At 39.9% G+C, this 23,567-nt stretch overlaps 1 protein-coding gene across 1 annotated transcript in view; it reads left to right on the top strand.

Moving 5' to 3' along the window:
* The window catches only part of LOC138982610 (adenylate cyclase type 5-like), a 65,295-nt gene that overhangs the window by 20,697 nt on the left and 21,031 nt on the right, over positions 1–23,567 (top strand). Inside the window, exons 9-14 of the mRNA XM_070355940.1 lie at positions 4,923–5,162; positions 13,704–13,862; positions 14,403–14,538; positions 16,886–16,992; positions 22,219–22,375; positions 22,814–22,911. Of these exons, the coding sequence (XP_070212041.1) occupies positions 4,923–5,162; positions 13,704–13,862; positions 14,403–14,538; positions 16,886–16,992; positions 22,219–22,375; positions 22,814–22,911 (897 nt within the window). The remainder of the gene's footprint in view (positions 1–4,922; positions 5,163–13,703; positions 13,863–14,402; positions 14,539–16,885; positions 16,993–22,218; positions 22,376–22,813; positions 22,912–23,567) is intronic.

Genomic DNA, 23,567 nt, shown 5'->3' with positions numbered 1-23,567 from the left:
GCACACGCACACACACGCACACACACACACACACACACACACACACACACACACACACACACACATGCGCACGCGCGCAAACCCACATAAAGTATGTGCACACTCTTCAAGCAAACAAACATATATATATATAAAAAAAAAAATAATCTTCTTTACCAGTCATTGCTTCTCCAGTTTCAACCTTCCTTGACCTGTCTGCCATTTGCAAAATAAAAAAGATCGAAGGACATTATTTTTTGTGCAGCCGCCTGCTAAAAACTATGGCAACAAAATTATGTCTTCAGATCCCTAGATTAAATGGGTCGAGAGTTTTCAAGCGACAATAGGCATGACACCAGAGTCCACTTTCTGTCCCTTGAGTATTGATCTGACTGATTGTTCCCATGTGAAACTACATGGCAAAATAACAAGGGGAAGACCACAGGGGGTAGGGGAGATCAGTCCTGGGAGAAGGGGGGTGTACTGTTGCTGTTGGAGCCAAACAGAGAAAAGGGAGAGGAGTTGTTAAAGGCGCAGTTTTTCCTGTGTAAACGACTCGACTATAACCATCCTGGGTGCTTCCTCGGCAGAGTGAAAGTATTTTTTGTTAGCAATTAATTTAACAAAAAGCCAACCACAGTACGTGTCCTTTCTTTCATTTATAAATCTGTTTTAAGAAATTAATTCATCGAAAAATTCCCAGTCTGCACAGAGAGCACTTAGGCTGTTGATTTCAGGTGTGTGTCCAAGTGGAGAATATTATCTTATCCCATGTATCGGGAGGTCGTGAGTTTGAACCCCGGTCGCTGCCGCCTGGTGGGTTAAGAGTGGAGATTTTTCCGATCTCCCAGGTCAACTTATGTGCAGACCTGCTGGTGACTTAACCCCCTTCGTGTGGACACGCAAGCACAAGACGAAGTACGCACGGAAAAGATACTGTAATCCATGTCGGAGTTTGGTGGGTTATGGAAACACGAAAATACCCAGCATGCCTACTCAACGAAAGCGGAGTGAGCTGACTATGCTCTCAGAGTATGGTGTGGGGAACCCAAATGGGCAAATGAGCTCACACGTAACCAGAAAATTCTGGAACGCTGAAGAAGAAGAAGATCTCAGAGATGGAAAGTCGAACTGTTTACACGGAAAGGATTGTGCCTTTGAAGAGAGAAAGTTGTGGAGGCTGTTTCTCTTAGTAACAAGCACTAGTAATCACTTTGCTACTGAGCTACAGTTAGGCGTAATTTGAGCTGAGAGATGTATTGCTCGTTAGGCCGCGCTTTTCCCAACGGTTGGTTGTCAGACAAGTTACCAAGAGCGGCTGATTATGTGAGGCATGTTGTTAAAATTGCACTCATGTCAGCCTTTCTAGGATATCGATCGTGGCTTAAAGGCACAGTGCAGCTCACAGCCTTCGTTTTGCGTTTTTGTTGCAGCTGAGTGCATTTACAGTTCAAAAATCATCCTATGGTAGTAAAACAAACTCAAAACTACCCAACGACGACATCTGTGAAGCTCGACAGGTTCTTGTTCACGCGAGTGCATAAATTAACCTAGTTATTACGTGGTGTTTGGTCGGAGTTCGATTCAACTGAGTGATTACGGCCTCCATTTTGTTTTACACAAACTCATGATGACGTCTGACATAGTTTGCTAGTGACATGTCTTTTTGTGCATGATGTGGTGATCACCTGATCTAAATTTAGATCCAAAAATAGGCCAAGACCAGCCGGGTCCGAGTACGAAATTAATTCGTAAAAAAATCGCAGTTCTGACTCTTTGGGTGCAAGTCAATGAAACTTGGTAGTTCTTCTAACGGATAGCTGCCTGATGTATGACTAAAAGCCCCAGGGGCTCCGTGCACCTGGATTTGACAAGTTCAGTACCTTTAAGTTTTATCTTCGGATTAAGGTGCAAACAGGAAAGAGACACAAAGAGTCATAAGGCTTGTTTGTGCTGTCATTACTTGCACTGTTTTACGAGTTTTTGATATGTGCAAGGGAGTGTGTTCTTATTTCTGCACATGATTTATACATTCTAAATTATATGGTTTCAAATAAATTGTAATTTTGTGGTTGCAATGCATGAGTATTTCTGTAACTTAGTTAACAACAAAATTCATGGGCAGGATAAGAAGGAAAGCAACATGAGTTGTTGAATTCTTCCTAATGTGCTCTAGCTACCACCACAATCGTCACATCCAGGGCCCCAATCATCTTCACCCCTATAACCCATCCTGAACTCAGGTTGAGTTCCCTTCCCTTTTCGTAATGTGTTAATGATATATGCAGATTCGCGATCGTCGATAATGATTTTTCATGGTGTGTGATTTTTAAATTTAGAAAGGAATTGTTATGTAAGATACTTTCAAGCGAGCTGTCTTTCGCGGATGTAATTTACTGTGCAAACAACTCTAAATATGGCAAAAGTGTCACGTGATAATCAACTTTGTCACGTGATCATAACAAAATGGCTACGGAACAGACGACTTTTTCCGTAACCAGTTGGGAGTGATGCAACAATATCACGGTCTCCTTCCCACAGCAGTCTCAAAATTTCGACTTGTTTTGACCTTAGGACGATGTCTTTACCATAACTGTGAAGAACAGAACGGAGATCACTGTCGAAGTCGGCCATTCTACAATCACGTTCGTCTTTCGTCTGTTATCAGTCTCGAAGACTAAGGCTGATAGTCGACTTCAGAAGGAAGAGAATACCCATCACTGTACCCACGGAATACTGTGTTTTCTGGGAGGTCTGATTTTTTTTAATAGATTTTTGTTGTTGATCAGCAGATTTTGTGTGTCAACTAGTGGGTGTATGGTAGCTTAAGGCAGCATTTATTCTCCACTGCCTGTTTAACACTTTCTGGACTTGAGTATTTTTTGTTCTTTTCTTTTGATTCAGTAATTACTTATGAACAATTAAGCGAGTAGCTGGTTGGTTGTTTTAACCAAATTAATTTTCGGTAAAAACTGTCAGTGTTTTTGCGAATTAAATGGTACTGCACACTCAGAGAGCTATATTAGTCTGTAGATGTAAAAGCAATTTTAAGGGATTGGTTGATAGGTCATGATGTGTGGGTTTGTAGCTTGCAAAATACGCCTATACAAAAAAAGCTTTTAAACCATTTGGGTATCAGGTGTTATGCTCCACTGACAGATTTTTATTTGTGTGTGTCTAAAACAAACATCCACTCATTGCTCTACATATTATTGTGTGTGTGTGTGTGTGTGTGTGTGTGTGTGTGTGTGTGTGTGTGTGTGTGTGTGTGTGTGTGTGTGTGTGTGTGTGTGTGTGTAAAAAATAATACTGTTTACCTTCAAGTCAGGGGTGTCGAAATCTCTGTGCGTGCTGCTTTGCACACACACACAAAACACACACACACACATGCACACGCACACACACACACACACACACACACACACACACACACACACACACACACACACACACACACACACACACACACACACACACACACACACACACACACACACACACACACAAAGGTGTTAAGTTTAAGTGTCTTAGAAATAAGATATTAGGAGGAAAGGGAGGGTCAAGTTTAATACGCCTTCTTTATAATGAGCAGCTGACATTCTCGGAGGCTTGAGTTAGAAACAGAATTCAGGAGTGGTTTCATTTTAAGGATTGTAGACAATTTCTTTGTTTCATGTGAAATTCAAACCATCGTTCTTTTCTGATGCAGATTATGCCGCTCAACAACCAACGTGTCCCTTGCTCTCTGGCTTTCTCTCCTCTAGGCTCTCTCTTTCCCCCCTCTCTCTGTCCCCCCTTTCTCTGTCGATCTGTCTATCTCCCTCCCTCTCTCTCCCTCTCTCCTCCTCTCTCTCTCTCTCTCTCTCCTCCTCCTCTCTCCCTCTCTCTCTCTCTCTGTGAATAGTTTTTCTGCCTTTTTATTTTTTATTTTTTTATTTTTTTTTTACTGTCATGCTTATCTTTTGTAATTGTTTTACGTTTGTATATACATGTATTTAAGATTAGAATAGTCCCTCTCTGGGCGAGGGCTGGTTGAAAAGAAGCTCGTTTATAATTGCTTATGCCACAACCCTCGTAAAATAAAATTTGATTTGATTTGATTTGATTTGATCTCTCTCTCTCTCTCTAGCTCTCTCTCTCTCTCTCTCTCTCTCTCTCTCTCTCTCTCTCTCTCTCTCTCGCGCTCCCTCTCTCTATCTCTCTCTCTCTCTCTCTCTCTCTCTCTCTCTCTCTCTCTCTCTCTCTCTCTCTCTCTCTCTCTCTCTCTCTCTCTCTCTCTCTCTCTGTAAAATATGATTTGATCTCTCTCTCTCAATTTCTTTTTCGACTCTCTTACTTTTGCTCTCTTTTGCACGGTACTCTCTCGATCTCCCCCTTTTGGCTTGGTCTCGCTTCAAGATGAAAAAATTAAGAATGAAACTGGGAGATAAATTGAATTGTTTTACTTCCTCTGCGATCTGAGCAATTTTCTTAGTAAACACATGACTGCATTGGTGAACATAAAGCAGAAACCTGTGTGATGGACTGTTTAAAAACTAACAGTGATCTCTAAGCATTCAAGGGGCATAATTGTGGTCATGTTCAGAGTAATCAAGGGAGGGGGGGGGGGGGGTGGGAGAGGCAAGCCTAAATTGAAAGATAAAAATGTCCTTGAAGAAGGCGAGGAGGAAACTGAAAGAAGGGATGGGAAAAGAGGGGGGGGGGGGGGTGCGAGAGGAGGGGGGGGGGGGGGGGGGGGGAGGAGCAGGTGTTTTAGTTTTAAATAAACTTTTGAGGCAATGATTTGTTGTTCGTGTTTTCTTTTTGATTCAGTTTTAAACAGTTTTTAAAGCATAGTAACTTTACCTTATTGGCAACATATCATTTCTGACTAATTTGCATGTCGGGGTTTTCATGACAAATAATGCCATTATTGAACAAAGCCTGGCTTTTCTTCTGTGCAGCATCCTGTTTGCGGACATCTGTGGGTTCACGTTGCTGTCCTCACAATGCACAGCCCAGGAATTGGTGCAGCTGCTGAACGAGCTTTTTGCCCGTTTTGACAACCTAGCCGCCGAAAATCACTGTCTCCGGATCAAGATCTTAGGGGACTGCTACTACTGTGTGTCAGGTCTGCCAGAGCCCCGCGCTGACCACGCCCACTGCTGTGTTGAAATGGGCCTGGATATGATAGATGCTATTGCGTGAGTATACTATAAACTATTTAGAAGTTTCATATTTAAACGATATTTAATTTTGACCTGTGTAAACCATTACATGAACTGCTGCAGATCTGTCCCTGCCTTGTCGTGTGCTTTGGCCATCCTTCTACTTTGACACATACCAAAAAGCAACATCCTGTAGCTGCTTTCTTTGATCAGTAAAGATTTTGTGCCTTAGAAATTTCATAAAATGACATCTGTGTGAGCCATAATGTTTTGGCTGTGTACATTTTGATAAAAAAAAAGTATTTGGCATCTGGTTTTTCCAAAGCTGCGTATTATGGCACATGCTGGTGTTTTTCTGCAGGTATAGTTTTGAATTTCAAGACCAAAACTGAATCATTATGTAATTTTATTTTTTACTTTCCCTCAGATGGATTCGGTCTGGCCTTAAGGTATTAGAACACACCTGACAGTACGCTGGAGTAGCCTCCCTTCCCGGATTTAGAACGCGTTTCGTGTCGTAACAGATTATCCACTTATTAGCCATATCCGTATGCAAAATAATGAAATAAACATTAGGAAATGTCAGAAGTTTACAACTATCGACATTCTCTATCAGTGCAATAAAAAACAATCGTTAGAACTTGCATTTACGACATGTCGTGCGTGAGAACGTGTCACTGTAAACAAGCACTTCTTGCCTGGCTGAAGAACCATACGAGTCAATCTAAAACAGACAAGTAATGGAAAGCAGTCTGCGGATAAACATAACAAACTGCTGAGGAAAAAGTGTGTTCGTCCCTGCTCTGGATAAAAGACATTGGACTGATGACAACGTGGCAGCGTTCACGCGAACAGATTTTTTTCAGATTATCGCTTCTACATTTTATTTCACGTACTTGGGGCAGATCAGATTTTCACACTGGAAGATGACAAATTGGTCCTGTGAGTACGTTGAGAACCACATGTTCTTTGCCGACAGAAATCACAATGGGACAAGATGCAGATTGTATTGAAGAGATGTTTGCAGATTATCGCATAGACATTTTATTGCTCAGATCAATGCACGAAGTTGGGGTAGATCTGAATTTCGCAATGCCGGAAGACGACAAATCGTTCTTTTGAGTTGAGAACCACATGTTCTTTGGCGGCAGAAATCACTATGGGACAACAAGATGATGATTGTGTTGAGGAGGTTAATACTGACTGACTTTAGATGAAGAGTTCCTAGACCTGGTTTTTGTAGAGAGGCATCATGATGATATCCTGTGTTTTTTTAACGTTCTTGGTGACAACGCGCCAGAATCGCACGAAGATCGAACTCTCGAAGAAAACAAGTTTATCGCTGAACATCGGAAATGTGAAAGTATTACTCTTCCTGTCTGATCAGTCTCCCCGTTAAATCTACAGGCTACATTATTTATCAGGTAACTTACCAAACCGGAGTGTGTGTGTGTGTGTGTGTGTGTGCCGGATTACCACCATTAACGCACCCTTTTGGACTTTTCTACGTAACCTTACTATGCCTGCTGTGACATTCACGAGGATTATTGTGATTCTTGGACAATCGTGTGCCTGTGCTGGACTTGCAGGAAGACAAACGGCGTCGGAACGTATACGCGCTGCCAAGTGTGCATGCCCAGAGCGCAGTGTGAACCGAGAGTGAATGTGTCATTGTGTGGAAGTTTTGCTTGATTGATTTATTCATGATTTAATTTGCCTTTTGGTTCAATAGAAAAATCTGTGTACGTTATACTTTGTATTTTGTGGTGTGATTCGCCCGAGTGCGAGACCCCCATCCCCGAACGCCTCTGTGGGTAGAATTGTATAATTGTGTGAGTAACGTGAGTGTGTAGATGAGAATGTGTAGATGAGAATGTGAAAGTTGCTTTGGACCCAGACACACACAGCAGACTTCAACGCAACAGCTAAGTTTCAGCCTGACAAAGAAATTCGAGTGACACAGCTAAGGGCTGTACTTGTTATTTCTCTGTTAAAACAAATGTTTCAAGATCTTCAGACCAATAAAAAATAAATTGTCTGTTTCTAATAACATGGGTAAACAAAATAGGGTAGGTAGGTAGGGATTTTTAATTTTTTTTGCCAGGATAGAATTCTTCAAAATAACTAAATGACACAAAGAGACAAAACTCGCTATAGATAAATTTATTAAAAAAAAGTTAAAAATGTGACAAAGAATATAAAATGATTGTTTTACCTGGTCTGGAATCTTCAGTAGTAATTGCATAAAAAAAAGTCTGATCATATATATTTATATCAATTATCATGTTAACTTTTTCTTAAAATGGGTGCGCTAAATCCTAGTCTGTTTGTTTTTAATGGACTAAGCAATCCTTGGACTGACAGAAAATATGTATTTTAAAAATGTCCAGTTGCAAATTACTTATTTTTCTAATTGGAAGAGAATATACACTCTTTTGTGTTCAAATGGGTAGGGGGCGGGGGTAGTAAAAGGATCACAGTTCAAGATTGTGCGCGACAAGAGGTGTGTTTCTTTTAACTGTGATAAAGAGCGACAACTCAACTTGGTATCTAACACTATTTCTGAACACTGTAACCACTGTAACCACTTTAGCACTTTTAATTTATTTTTTCTGTCTTCCAAACTTCTTCTTCTTCTCCTCCTCTTCTTCTTCGTTCATGGGCTTAGACTCCCACGTTCACTCATGTTTTTAGCACGAGTGGATTTTTACGTGTATGACCGTTTTTACCCCGCCATTTAGGCAGCCATACGCCGCTTTCGGAGGAATTCCAAACTTCTAATTCAGCTTCAAAAAATGAGAAAAAAAAGGTGTTTTTTTAATTCAACAGTTAAATCACTATGTTGGATATTCTATTTTGCTTCCCTATTTTAGTATTTATCTTAAGTTTTTGATCATCTGATTACCTTGCTTTCCTATTTGTAAGATAATATGCACTCTTTTCTGAAAAATAGGTAGGGGGTGGGGGTAGTAAAAGCATCAAAGTTCAAGATTTTGCGCGACAAGAGGTGTGTTTCTTTTAACTGTGATGAAGAGGGATAACTGAACTTGGTATCTAACACTATTTATGAACACTGAAACCACATTAGCACTTTGTGATATATATGCGTGTGGAAGGAGTGTGAAGTTTTATGCATACACCATGAACAAAATCCTGTGCTTTGCATTTGGTAAATAAACTGTTTGACTTTGACTTGACTTAATTTTTTTTCTGTCTTCCAAGCTTTAAATTCAGCTAATAAAATGAGTAAAAAAGTGTTTTTTTCTGAATTCAACAGTTAAATTACTATGTTGGATGTTCTATTTTGCTTCCCTATTTCTGTTCTGAAGTTTTTGATCATCTGACTACCTTGCTTGTCTATTTGGAAGACAATATGCACTCTTTTCTGAAAAATGGGTAGGGGGTGGGGGAAGTAAAAGCATCACAGTTCAAGATTTTGTGCGACAAGAGGTGTGTTTCTTTTAACTGTGATGAAGAGGGATAACTAAACTTGGTATCTAACACTATTTCTGAACACTGTAAACACTTTAGCACTGTTAATTTATTTTTTTTTGTCATCCAGGTTTTGAATTCAGCTTAAAAAATGAGTAAACAAGTGTGTTTTTTCTTAATTCAACAGTTAAATAACTCTGTTGGGTGTTCTTTTTTGCTTCCCTATTTCTGTTCTGAAGTTTTTGATCATCTGATTACCTTGCCATTCTATTTGGAAGATAATATGCACCCTTTTCTGAAGAATGGGTAGGGGGTAGGGGTAGTAAAAGCATCACAGTTCAAGATTTTGCGCGACAAGAGGTGCGTTTCTTTTAACTGTGATGAAGAGGGATAACTCAACTTGGTATCTAACACTATTTCTGAACACTGTAACCAGTTTTGCACTTTTAATTTATTTATTTCTGTCTTCCAAGCTTTAAATTCAGCTAATAAAATGAGTAAAAAAGTGTGTTTTTTCTGAATTCACCAGTTAAATCACTATGTTGCATGTTCTATTTTGCTTCCCTATTTTTGTTCTGAAGTTTTGATCATCTGACTACCTTGCTTGTCTATTTGGAAGATAATATGCACTCTTTTCTGAAAAATGAGTAGGGGGTGGGGGTAGTAAAAGCATCACAGTTCAAAATTTTGCGCGACAAGAGGTGTATTTCTCTTAAAATTTGTGAAGAGGGATAACTCAACTTGTTATTTAACACCATTTCTGAACACTGTAACCACTTTAACACTTTTAATTTATGTTTGACTGTGTTCCATGCTTCAAATTGGGCTTCAAAAATGGATACATAAGGGTTTTTTTCCAAATTCACCTGTAAAATCACTATGTTTGATGTTCTATTTTGCTTCCCTATTTCTCTTCTTCAGTTTCTGATCATCCGATTGTTTTTTTGTTAACATATTCACAATACAATATCACAATTTCTTCAGTAGGGTTTGCGTGAAAAAATCTCTTACCTATGCTCAAACTTCAGTCGCTATCTCAAAATTTTGCGCGACAAGCTCTATTCATTTTGTTTTTTCCTGATAAACAAAACACTGAACTAACATAAAAACAAACCTTTAAAACTGCCTAACCACTTTGAAATATGGCCTCAGGTGTGAACTCCAGCCTTAAGTGTCCAATGTCTTTGGAAGGCTAAAAGCTTTTTTGTGTTGCATTGTTTAATTCTGTCATCATGGTGCTGGATCCCATCATGCAGCTGATCATTGTATCTTAATACATGTACATTCAAGCTGCTGATCTTCATGCTAGAAAGAGAAATGATAAATATATGTAATTCTTGATAGCTTTTAAGATTAATTAAGCGCTAAACTTTATAATGACATTGGCAACTTCTAAAAAAAAAGAAGTAAAATAACAAAAATCTGAAAGAGCTTAATGCTGGAAGGAGGGTTACTTTATTCTATTAATGATGACACTTTTTATGTTGTTGAAATTAGACGCGATTATCTCTCTTGTTGATTTATCAAGAAAGATTTAATTATGGCAGAATTTTTATTTTATTTATTGATTACACCAAGTTTTAGAAAGTACAAGATTTATAAAGAATTTTCTCTCATGTCGTCTGATAGTTTTGTGTATCCATCGGCTGAGGTCAATGCCAATCCCTTTTCTTTCTGCAGGAAAATGAACCAGGGTAACCTTTTGCTTATTATGCTTGTTTGTCTGAATTGAATATGTGTTAATTAAACTAACCAGCATTAACTTTCACTGATAGTTTGCAGTTCCACCTGTGTATTAATTTTGTAACCCACATTTTACAACTAAAAGTATTTAAACTTTAAGTGCGGTAAAAGCCTTTCAGTGACTGTGTGATGTGAAGTGTTAATTGTAGCTTATTAAAACACATTTTAGAACTGAAAACATTGAGACTTTCCAGTGCTGTGAATTAAGCCGTAACAGTTAATTGGCACTGTTTAATATGAAACAGGAGAATTATGGAATTCAAAACTGTTAGAATGGTAAAATAGATTGTATTGATCCGTGCATACAGTACACATTTCACTGTTGAAAGAATTGGCCAACAGAAACTTAAAGACATTTATAGTTATTATACAGGCAAATGAATAATGAAAGCACAAATGAAAGTAACTAATTCACAAACATACTGCAAATAGAACTTTCTGAGTATAGTTGGATGACATGAGAAACTGAGAAACAATTAGGCCAATGGTTCTGTCTGGTAATGAGGAACTTGATACAGTACCCGCTATTACGAGCTAGTCGTGTGACAGAGAGTTTTCTTGCACACGAGACTGTAGATGTTTCACGACGGCTTTAGCCGGAGTGAAACAGCAGCAGTCGAGTGTGCAAGAAAACTCTCTGTCACACGACTAGCTCGTAATGGCGATTATGTCTCACAGCTTCAACAGAGGAGAGAACAAACACGTTTTGCGTACTCACGCTTGATAAACCTAAACACAGGAGCAGCCATTGTGGAGAGATCTACTTTTTGACGAAAGTGACCGAACAACTATAAATGACGTCTCGGAATATGTGAATGACGTCAGAGTCATCGTCACAGTCTGTATCTTTTGAAGCATCGCAATCTTCATGACGTCTTTCTGTGTCTGCATCCGCGAAATGTTTGTTCTTTCCGGGATCTTTGTCATCTATGTTCACAACTCTGTCCTTATAGTGTCAGACTAACAGGCCTCCTGAGTGAGCCACTTTCCAAGGGCAGCTAAATTCGCGTATGGAAACAGTACTGTCGTCTGGGATGCCGTTTTCAGTATTCTGAGCGTTGAAGAATTTGTAAAGAGAAGAAACGATAACAGCAGAAGAAATAAAAGTCGTGTGTGCATTTTGGGTTTTTTGGAGGGACGATTTCGAGTTTGAATCCGTTCTTGCACATGCTCCAAAGCGCGTAACATACAATCTTGCACACGTTTGCTTTAGTAGCGGCAAAGAAGGAAAGCGTGTGACATAAGAAAATCATGAATGTTCTCGTTAACTGGACACGAAAGGTAATATAAACGTGAGTGTTTGCATGTAGTGTTGTTTTAATTGATAGAATATATGGCACATTGGGAAGAAAACCTGGAGATGTGCTCTACCAATCAATATTCACCACATTCACTATCAGTTTTTCTCACTGTATAAATTAAGTAATTAGATGTCTGAGCTCCGATGCACTTGACTCACAGACTAACTCTAGTTTGTGTAGTTCAATCAGAATTCGTGAAGATGAATGTTTTATGCAGATCTTTGCATAATGGTTACATGTGATGAGTGTTCTTTGTTTCTAGAAAAGCAATAAAACACACTAAATGTGCTTTAATGCTATACTGATTCAAAGTATCAATATATAAGAATTTATTCATTAGAACTATAGATAATTTTAAATAGATCCAAGAGTAATTATTTTATTTTCTATTTATATCACACTGCTCTCTCTATATTTTTAAAAAATAGCAAAACACAAAAAAACTGAAGAAAACAAACAGAAATTTGCCTAAATACTAATAGGCCTGCCGCACAAATGCATAATACATCATAATACATCAAAAGGGAGAATGGATAATACAAAATCAACAATAACAAAACACAACACCACCCGTACGAAATGAACTCATATATAGGTCTCCTATAGGAAAATCACTTTAAATTAGTCCCATAGGTTTCATATAGGAAACCTTTAGGTCTTCTATTAGTCTGCTCACCTATTTTGTGTGTAGGGATTTTAAATGGTAATGAGATGAGGGAACCATTATGAATCCTATATGAATGCATAAACAAAAGCTTTCATTTCATTTCATTTTCATTACTTTATTGTCCCATCGCTGAGAAATTCGGGTCGCTTCCTCCCAGTGGAAAGCTAGCAGCAATGGAGTCGTGCTACCCAGGTGTCTGCGTGTTTAGGTGTATTCAGCCACCTGCACTTATGGCAGAATGACCAAGGTCTTTTACGTGCCATTGTGATGACACGGGGGTGGGACATGGCTTCCGTCTCTGGGTCTGCACATAAAGTTGACCCGTGTCCGTCCCGGCCCGAATTCGAACCTGCGACCTTTCGATCACAAGTCCAGTGCTCTACCAACTGAGCTACCGGGCCCCCTACACTAGGTCTCATTTATGATTCCTATAGGTTTCCCAGGCATTCTGCCAGCCACCGAACAGAATCAGCTTGATATCAGCATTCTCATCACTCATATTTATACATCAACAAATCCTCTCTGCAAGAATTCTGCATTTTAGACCGGTTCTCTTTCTGATTTTCTGCTTATAATACAAAGAGCTGTAGACAAAGAAGTTTGAATTCCATTCAACATGGCCGCTTAATCAGGGGGACACAATGCTCAAGGCAAACCAAATAAACTTCCTGTTCTGGATTACTCCACATAAGGGACCGGCATATAGGAAACCTTTATGAATGCGAGTGCATGTATTCCCAGGACCTCAACTTGGTCCCAATTTGTTTTCTAAGTCCTTTTCTAAGTCCTGAATTTTTCCATGCAGAAACTATTAAGTTTTGATTCATATAGGATTCCTATAAGAAAGCTTTAGGAGACATATATATAGGTTTCTGGAAGTGCAGATTCCCATATATGTTTTATATAGGTTTTGTATATGAATTGGGGTCTGTTTCATTTAAAGAAACCTATACAAAACCAGGTATTATAACTGCATGACATAGGCTTATAATAGAAACCTATATGTTTCTTCATAGGTTTTCCTATATGACCATCTATGTTTATTTCGTACAGGCATATTACCATACTGCTTTATTTTAATGTTTGGAACTGTTGTAAGATTGCTTTTGAGACTTTAGAGATCGGAGTGACAATTGGAATTTCAAAACAATTCTGAGAAAGTGGTTAAAAAAAAAAAGATTGGGTTGGGTTGGGTGGCTATATGCAATGTGCTTTCAGATATTCACGAATAACAGATCATTAAGTTTATGAGGAGTGCACAAGTCTGACATTTCTGCTTCTTACTTACAGTCTTGACTTCTTACAGGAAAAGGGAAGTAACTTCTCTACAAAAAAGACAACTGAGTAAGTGCGAGATATTGTGGAACCTGAGTCTTCTTGCACCTGAGAGAATAAGAAGGATTGAAATTAACAAACTACTTTCATCATCTACAGACTAGTGCGAGACGTGACGAGCACCAACGTCAACATGCGTGTAGGAATACACACGGGGCGAGTGCACTGCGGGGTGCTGGGGCTTCGCAAATGGCAATTTGACGTGTGGTCCAATGACGTCACTTTGGCCAACACCATGGAAGCTGGCGGTGTTCCTGGGTCAGTTTTTAGTTGTTAATTGTTCGTACATTTTTTTGTCCACAGCATATAGGACTAGTATAGGAGACTTTAATACAGAGAGAGTGTGTGTCACTATCAGTCAATTAGACTATGGTATGGCCGAACTCATCAAAGTTTTAATGAGTCACTTGACCAATCTCCGGCAAGGTCAATCCATCATTTACATTTTAATGAGTCAGTGGCCAATCAGGCCAACACATATGGCCAGATAAGCCTGGTTTCAGAATTGGCAATGGAGTACAGATTAGGAGTAGAACCCCATGTTGTGTGTGTGTGTGTGTGTGTGTGTGTGTGTGTGTGTGTGTGTGTGTGTGTGTGTGTGTGTGTGTGTGTGTGTGTGAGTGTGTGCGTGTATTGTGAGAGTGAAAGAAAAAGAGACTTTGTGTGAGAGATAGAGAGGCTGCGTCTGTCTGTCTCCGTGCAGTTTGCTTAATAATTACATGCATGCAGGAGCACTGCTGAATGTGCATGTACTTTAATGCATACTTCCTCATGGGTACCAATGATTTTCTTTTTTAGCCGTGTTCACATAACAGAGGAATCACTGAAATGCCTGAACGGAGACTACGAAGTGGAGCCTGGTTATGGGGGAGAGCGCAACTCTTACCTACGGGCCCACAATATCAAAACCTATCTCATCAAGTCAGACGTCAAGGTGAGCTAGCTTAGCCATATAAGCCACAGTTAGCATATGTACGGTAACCAATTGCAGGTTGCGCTTGAATTACCTTTGGTGGCAAAGCCAGTCAAACAAGGTGGAATGAGTTTGGGCTGCATTAAGAGCCCTAGTGTAAGACTATTTAAGCCTTGTTTCACGCAAAGGTATGTGCAAGAACACAAAGGTTCTGAAGAGTGAGAAGTCAGACCTTATCACAAACAGCTCTCGATTCAAATCCCAAAGTGTCTTGAAAGTTTTGGGCTATAAAAAGCCCAGTGCTCAAGCTTCTTCTTCTTCTTCTGCGTTCGATTTTGAGGCTGGAGGCCCGGCGCCGTCCTACCCTGGCTGCGGGACACCAGGACGACACCACATCGATCCAAAGATAATTGTACAGCCATATTATCGTGGAAGCGTAGACAGCCGATTTTCTCCCCACGCCAAGTTGGCTGCTGTCTTCCGTCTTCGGTGGTTGAGGTTCTTACTCAGGGTTACGCCTCCTCCCCAAGAGTAGCTGCCTTGCTGGGCTGTCGAGTCCACTCTACCCGGGTTTGTTGTCGAAGTTTTCCTTCTCGTAGCCTTTGCCTTTCCCAAGGCGCACACAAGGCAGTGCGGGTTTTGAAATCGGAGTTGTCCTTCTCCTAGATGAGCGACCATCCAAGGTTGACGAGCCCCATCTGCCCGAAGCAGCTGGTTTTAAGGCGCCAGGGACCCGCCTGCATCCCTTCTCCTGTTAGTCGAAGACAGGGCCCGCCACGTGAAGGCCAGGAGCTGGATTTGACCGTCAGAGGTGTTTGGAGACACGAAGCCATATGGAGCATTTCTTGGGAAGTAGGCGCTTATCTCTACTTCCACCCCGGCATAACAGTCCTTGGGCCCCAGTGCTCAAGCTAAACAACTGCAGTGCAGAGCAGCTGCTGTGACATTATAGGGGGACCACTGCCACTGCTACTCAGCTATTGTCTCACATGAAAGAAAAATAGAGAGGAATTTGAAAAAAAAATAGCTCTGAGGTAGGGGCGGGGAGAAATGGGATCAAGAGTGATGGGGGGGGGGGGGGGGGGGGGGGGGGAGGGTATGTGTTAGGGAAGGGGACAGCTAGATGATGATAGATGGAAATGAAGGTTGAAGACAAAATTCAATTCAGCTGTGTGGTTTTGAGCACATTTTTCACAACTCTAAAAACAACAAAAACCTTCGGGGGAAAAAAACACACACAAAACCCCACGATTGAAGAACAACCAAACATAAGAAAAACAATAATCCGGAAGTAAAGACAAGATACTAATGATAAGCCAGGGAGATGATTCAAGTTACATTATAGTTTAAAATATGAGGTTATCATTGTTATCCATGCACACGTAATTGTTTTTTTGATAGTTTGTTTGTTTTTACATTTAGTCATGTTTTGACTAAATGTTTTAACATAGAGGGGGAATCGAGACGAGGGTCATGGTGTATGTGCGTGCGTGTGTGTGTGTGCGTGTGTGTGTGTAGAGCGATTCAGAGTGAACTACTGGACCGATCTTTATGAAATTTGACATGAGAGTTCCTGGGTATGATATCCCCGGACGTTTTTTTCAGTTTTTCGATAAATGTCTTTGATGACGTCATGATATCCGGCTTTTTGTAAAAGTTGAGGCGGCACTGCCACACCCTCATTTTTCTATCAAATTGATTGAAATTTTGGCCAAGCAATCTTCGACAAAGGCCGGACTTCAGTATTGCATTTCAGCTTGGTGGCTTAAAAATTAATTAATGACTTTGGTCATTAAAAATCTGAAAATTGTTATAAAAAAAAATTCTTATAAAACGATCCAAATTTACGTTCATTTTATTCTTCATCATTTTCTGATTCCAAAAACATATAAATATGTTATATTTGGATTAAAAACAAGCTCTGAAAATTAAAAATATTAAAAATTATGATCAAAATTAAATTTTCGAAATCAATTTAAAAACACTATCATCTTATTCCTTGTCGGTTCCTGATTCCAAAAACATATAGATATGATATTTGGATTAAAAACACGCTCAGAAAGTTAAAACGAAGAGAGGTACAGTAAAGCGTACTATGAAGCTCAGCGCAACCGCTACCGCGCCAAACAGGCTCGTCACTTTCACTGCCTTTTGCACTAGTGGCGGACTACGTTCAATTTCATTCTGTGAGTTCCACAGCTTGACTAAATGTAGTCATTTCGCCTTACGCGACTTGTTTCTTCTTTTTATAGTTGTATTTTGGCACTTAAAACAATTATAGTAGAATTTTTGCCATGTAAAAACTCTTTTTGTTATCATAATGCATGACTGTGATTCTGCTTAATGGTTTGTCTTTATCCATTTTCAGTTGCACAATGTGGTGAAAACGGTGGAACCAGGCCCTAGAAGAAGCAGCACAGGCGAGGACAAGATGGCACGCAAAATGGGATTCAAGGGCATGGGCATCCACAACAAGTGAGGCTTTTTGTAGCCATTAGACACTTATAACCCTGTTCGTACTCTACGCTGCGTGGAGCTGCATGCAGTGAATTTCACTGCAAAGGTCTTGCTTTGAGCAGTAGAAAGCTGTGTCCCACAGAGTATGCCGATTGTTTGGCTGGCAATGACGCATTGAAATGACGTGTATTTTTAACCTTATGACGACATCACAAGTCTGAAAATACTTCTTCGAAACTGGGTTAAAGTCTGGATCTCTGGCAGAACCACAGCTGTGCAGCAGCTAAAATGATGTGTATATTAAGACCAGCCCCCCCCCCCCCCCCCCCCTCCCCCGCGGGTTAGGGGGAAGAATTTACCCGATGCTCCCCAGCATGTCGTAAAAGGCGACTAACGGATTCTGTTTCTCCTTTTACCCTTGTTAAGTGTGATTCTTGTATAGAATATAGTCCATGTTTGTAAAGAAATATAGTCAAGCAGCATGTAAGAAATGTTAAGTCCTTTGTACTGGAAACTTGCATTCTCCCAGTAAGGTCATATATATTGTACTACGTTGCAAGCCCCTGGAGCAATTTTTTGATTAGTGCTTTTGTGAACAAGAAACATTTAACAAGTGGCTCTATCCCATCCCCCCCCCCCCCCCCCCCCCCTTTCCCCGTCACGATATAACCTTGAACGGTTGAAAACGACGTTAAACACCAAATAAAGGAAAGTAAGACCAGCCTTTAGATTAAAGCTGAGAAGCTTTTTAAAAGAAAGATTAATGAGCTACTGTGGATCCTCAAAAAATCTGAGAAAATCGGATCTTGAAAAGGAGGTGGTGTTAAAATTGGAGGTAAATAACAAAAAGCCTGAGAAAACAGGGTCTTAAAAGGATTGAGGGAGTCATACATTTAGGGGTCTTAATAGGGGGTACCACTGTATTAAAAGATATATGCTAAGAAACTATTCAGTCTGTGGCCCCATAATGTCTTGTCAAAATATTGAGACCCCAGCTGTTACTAGGTTGAAAACACAATAGGTGTTACTACAGTGGTACCTGCAATGAAAGGACACCCTTGGGACCAGCTGAAAGTGTCCCTACATTGCAGGTGGCCTGTCATGACAGGTATATTTTGGTAGAGATAATAGACAACTGGACAACAGAAGGTGTCCTTTTAAGGGAGGTGTCCTCTCACCGGAGGGGCCACACATTGCAGGTACCACTGTGTTTTGATTCCAGCGTGTCAATAGTGTAAGATGTTTTGACAAAACAAGTCTAATGTGGGTGAATCAACTTGTTCATGTGGAATTACAGACCTTGTTGACATCTTGAAACGACAACAGGCAGGTTTCACAATCTTCAATCACAGACTTCCTTTTTTTTCAACAAAATCAATCTTGACAGAGATCTTTGAAATAGTGTTTTTATTAAAGCCTTACATCCTCCTGGATGGAATCAAGACAAAAACTTGTATGGAGACGCATTCTTGTCGACATAATGTGATAGCTTGTTACAGTACTCTATCAAACAAAGGGATAGACGTAAACAGAATTGGGTAACGATTTATTCAAAGAATATTGTCCAGAGGCTTTAATAAATTAAGCAATAACAATGCAAGCAAAATATCATTTCCGAGCTCAGTGAAAAAAGCAGCAAATAAGGACTAATTATGGGAATTCCGTTCTTCTGAACTGCTATTTCGCTGTGATGCACGTCATGAGCATACCTTCAAAAGTAACAATGTTAATTGCACTCCATTTCTCACTTTAAAACAAAAGTAGAATCATTGACCAATACAAAAAAACGAGTTTGGAATTTTTTTGCATATTCTTGGGGAATAAATACCTGAAAATGTAACCCTACCCTCTAAATGGTGACATCATGACAGCGAAAAAAAAATATACAGAACAAGTCATGTGAAGTGATAATAAAACATTAAGTTGGTTTGAAACTAAAAGATCAACATTGGAATCAGGGACGAGTCATTAACAATGCTAGTGAGATTTGGCTAGCCGAAACCAGAAGACCGAGACGGGTTGCCTCCGCGAAGCATATGAACAAAACGGGCGATTTTTCTCATTTGAGCAGATTTTCACACTAAGCATGACATATCTGTTTATACATTGGGATCCAGGAAATCCAAAGGATACAATGCAATAACTTTTGAATCTGTAATCAAAAGTGTTATTGTTATTTGCAATTTTTAGAATGTTATGTACCAAATTTTATAATACATTTCATAACTTGACGAAATGTAAAACAAGTCGCGTAAAGCGATATAAAAACATGTAGTCAATCTATAGGCATCAAATTGAAGGATAAACTAAAAAAAAAAAACAGTCCGATCGGCGAGACTAAATTCAGATAGTCTCGGCTAACCATACCCGAAAACCGTCACGGATCACACTCATCTCCGCGAAGCATACTCAACCTGTTTTCTTTAATTCTGAACGCGTTTTTAAAGTAAACATAACATATGTATATATATATTTTAAATCAGGAGAAGATAAGAAGTACAATGCAGTAGTGTTTGAATCTGTAATGAAATATTCGTTTTTGATGACAATTTTAATGAGCGAACTAATTCACTTATTTTCAAGCTACCTGGCTCAAATGCAATATCAAAGTCCCGACTTAATCAAAGATTACTTAACAGGTCCGCCTCAACTATCACAAAAACGGAAATGACGTCATCAAAGACTGTGGCAGAGTACCTTAACGCAGTCCTAGTATATCCACTACTGACTGAACTGTGGCATAGTACCTGGACGCAGTCCCAGTATATCCACTACAGACTGAACTGTGGCATAGTACATGGACGCTGTCCCAGTATATCCACTACAGACTGAACCTTAATGTCTTGCATTTTCTACAACAACTACTCTGCACACATAAGAAAACCCAACCCCTCTCGCACGCACACATGCAAGTACGCACGCATCAACACTCACGCATCAACACTCACACACACACACACACACACACACACACACACATAAGCTAACACAAACGAACACGTGCGCACAACGCTCGCGCACACGCTTACACACACACACACACACACACACGCACGCACGCACGCACGCACGCACGCACACACACACACACACACAAACGAACGTGCGCGCAACGCTCGGCCGCACGCACACACACACACACACACACAGCTAGATAATACATCATCTGATATGTTTCCTTGTTCATATGCTTTTTTCAAGTCATAAACGTAAACAATGAATGGTTTTACTGGGATTTTGTGCAGCGTTTTGTATTATCTGCGTTGTTGTCGGATTTAAATACTCTCTCAAAAACTGGGTATCTAATCACGACCGATAAGATTTTCCCCTTTTCGATTAAAAAGTACAATGAGATTTAGTCAGAACCATAACATTATTCTTCCAAAAACACTTATTAACATCCATGTAAAAGAAACACAACTCTGTTCATCAAATTATCTCACCCTTTGCAAGAAACGTATGGCGAAGGCACATTTCGCGCCGCGGTGCAGATGACGCAATTAACTCTCGTGACGAAACGATTGGTTCGTGACGTCGCGTCATCAACCGTTCATGAATGGCCCTTGTATGAATGGCATTCTTTCTGTTGGGATGACGTGTGAACCTCATCATTAGTGACTTGGAAAATCGGTCGGATTTAGGTATCCCCGAAGTCGGTCGGAATTGGATACACTTACCCTACACTCTTCCACACTGACAGGCGCGCGCGCACGTACGCACGCACATATGCAACAATAACAATGACAAAAATCAAACTTTTAAAAGCACTTGAAAGTTAATAAACAAAGCAACTATTGATTCCCTACGATTATATGATCGTGACTGGCTCTCTTTCCAAGTTGGAACGTTTTCAATCTGCTGTCTGACGTCATCAAAGTGTTGAAAAACGTACGGCGATGTCTATAAAACTCTCACTTGACCACAACATTCACAATGCAGTGCATTCAAGGATTGAAAAAAAAACACTGGCGTTGATCAGACACAGTCACTGAATGTTGTTATTTTACAAATGAATCTGCTTAACATTTGGTAAGAAATGACCGTCAATAGTGCCGGGCGGTCGTGAGAATTCAAGGTTTTCAGAGACAGACAGTAAATAACGTGCTCTGAAATAAACACATGCCGAAAAATTCTTTAGTCAGCCAGTTGATCATCTGCCTGACAACGGATAGGAAGTATAAAATTGGTTGCATCATGACAATTTGCTGTGTATGGCGGTTATAGCAGACGATTTGTCTGCAGGGCGGTCGTGAGAAAAAATGAGACAGACACCTTGCCCGAGTGACAAAATGACCAAGCGCAAGTAGAATAAGCCGTAGTTAGCCTTTCAAAACCCTTTCATGTCGTGATTTGATGGAAATTGCTACTTATTAAAAGCATGTTACGTCCAAACCTTTTAACAGCCATTCCAACTAAACAGATTTGTAATTAACGTTTTTGAGACAGACACATTTAGAAAAAAGACCGTTTACTTCACATGCGATTGTATCGACTAAACATAAACACATTCATTGTTTTTTTTAACTAAGTGTGTTCATCTATCTCTGTTCTTTGGTTTCTAATGTACTTTTCACTGGATTTCTTTGTGTGTTTTTGTACTGGTGCCTTTGTCTATTGCAATGTGGCTAAAAAGGGAAATCGTGTCTGTCTCATTTCTCACGACCGACCTACCTTTTTCGCTGGTGGGGAATACAAACTTGACTTAAATTCGATCAAAGTTTATTTTTCATATGTAAATTCCGAAGACATTCGACACAGACCAGTGAAAATTCACGACTAAACAAAACGAAACATTTTATTTAATATCAAAGTCAGGGACATACCCGACTCTGAAGACTGTGAAACCTGTCTGCAGCCATCCTGATTCTTTCTATTTCAGAATGAAAATGATCATGGAAGACTGTTGGCTGTTTAAAACATGTGTTTTTCTTCTCATGAATGTTTTTGAACACATGCTGATATCCTTGTTCAGTAAAGTTGAGCATGGAATTGTGTTCATTGATCATGGTGGATATTGTTGCAGCTGTTTATTCACACACACACACACAACATTGTGGGTAATATTTTCACAACCTTCACATCAAGGGTGTGTGTGCATGTGAGTGTGTGTGTGGTGGGGGGATGGGTGTGGGTGGGTGTGTGGAGGCATGTGTTGTGTGTTAGTGTGTGCCCAAAAAATCTTCCACGTTTCTCTCAGATTTGATCTCTTCTTTACTTACCACTCCATGCTATCTGAATATTCAGGTTAGGCTTTGGAGACGACCTTGAGAACAAAGATCCGGATGAGGAGGTGAACGAGTACCTCGGACGAGCCATCGACGCTCGCAGCATTGACAGACAGCGCTCGGAACACGTCAAGGGATTCTTTCTCACTTTCAGGAAACCAGAGTTGGAGCAGAAAGTAAGCATGCACTGCTGTTTAGCATTTTAATTTAAGATTTTATTGAAAATCTAATTGTAATGAACACTCACCATGCATACCTTAGGGCTAAACTCCCAGTGCCTACCACATGTGGAGACACTTAGCTCGCCAGTGATTGGCCTGCAATATCACATGGAATTGTTTGCCCGAGTATTTCCAAGGGTGAGCCACTCTTCCACAACTCATGCAAACTTGACAGAGTTATTCCTGGGCTGTCAGGGGTAATTGATCCATGTATTCTTGTGTGCATGCATAATTGAAGTTTGAATGCCATTCCAGCGAGTATGAATAAACATGCAAACCACCGCTGATGCAATTTCTTTTTCCAAATGTGTGTGTTTTGTAATACAAAAAATTTAAATTGTATATGTTACAATGCAGCAATTCATGCATGTTATATTATGTTATATGTTTCAGTACTGTAAAGTACGCGACACGATGATCACGTCGCATCTTGCCTGTGTCAACCTGATGATGCTAGGCATTTTTGTCGTTCAGCTGGTTATTATTCCCAGGTAATCAGCTACCTCTTTTTCTAGATCTCAGTCTTTTATTTTTCTTCTCTTCTCATCTGCATCATTTAAAGATAACGTCTGTAGCGGCTGAGCAGATATCAAAAAGACATCTGTTTGCTCTCTCTTGACACCTGTTTCAGGATGAATTCCATTATTTAATTTTGTTATCTATATGTATATCCATATATATTACTTTGTATGTATAAAGAGAATACTGAGTACATAACTTGCTGTGCCGTACCAGATTTACACGAGTTGTTTTTAAAAATATTTAACTGCGAGCGAAAGCAACGAGTGTAAATCTGGTACGACACAGCAAGCCATGTAGTATTCTGTTGATTCAACATACTGTACTTTCATGTATTTTACTCAAAACATCCCGCAGTCGAGGCAGCCAAATTGAAGACGCTTTTTGGGGAACCTCAATCTCTTCCAAAGCCTCGTGTAATCTTTTACCTCAAAGCAAAGAAACGTCACTTTAGAAAGTGTAGCGTGACGTGTTAGTTCTGAAAATTCATCGAGGGGAATTAGTAAGCACAATTCTTTTTCTATAATGACTTTTGCCTCGGTGACTTTGACATCATAAGCAGTGGAAAAACAGGTCCCTGCCAGACTTGCTTGACATGATCTCAAACATTTACGTGATGTACACACGT

Source organism: Littorina saxatilis, linkage group LG12 (assembly GCF_037325665.1).
Source record: "Littorina saxatilis isolate snail1 linkage group LG12, US_GU_Lsax_2.0, whole genome shotgun sequence".
In the NCBI taxonomy this organism is placed as follows: Eukaryota; Metazoa; Mollusca; class Gastropoda; order Littorinimorpha; family Littorinidae; genus Littorina; species Littorina saxatilis.
This window is presented reverse-complemented; position numbering and strand designations above follow the sequence as displayed.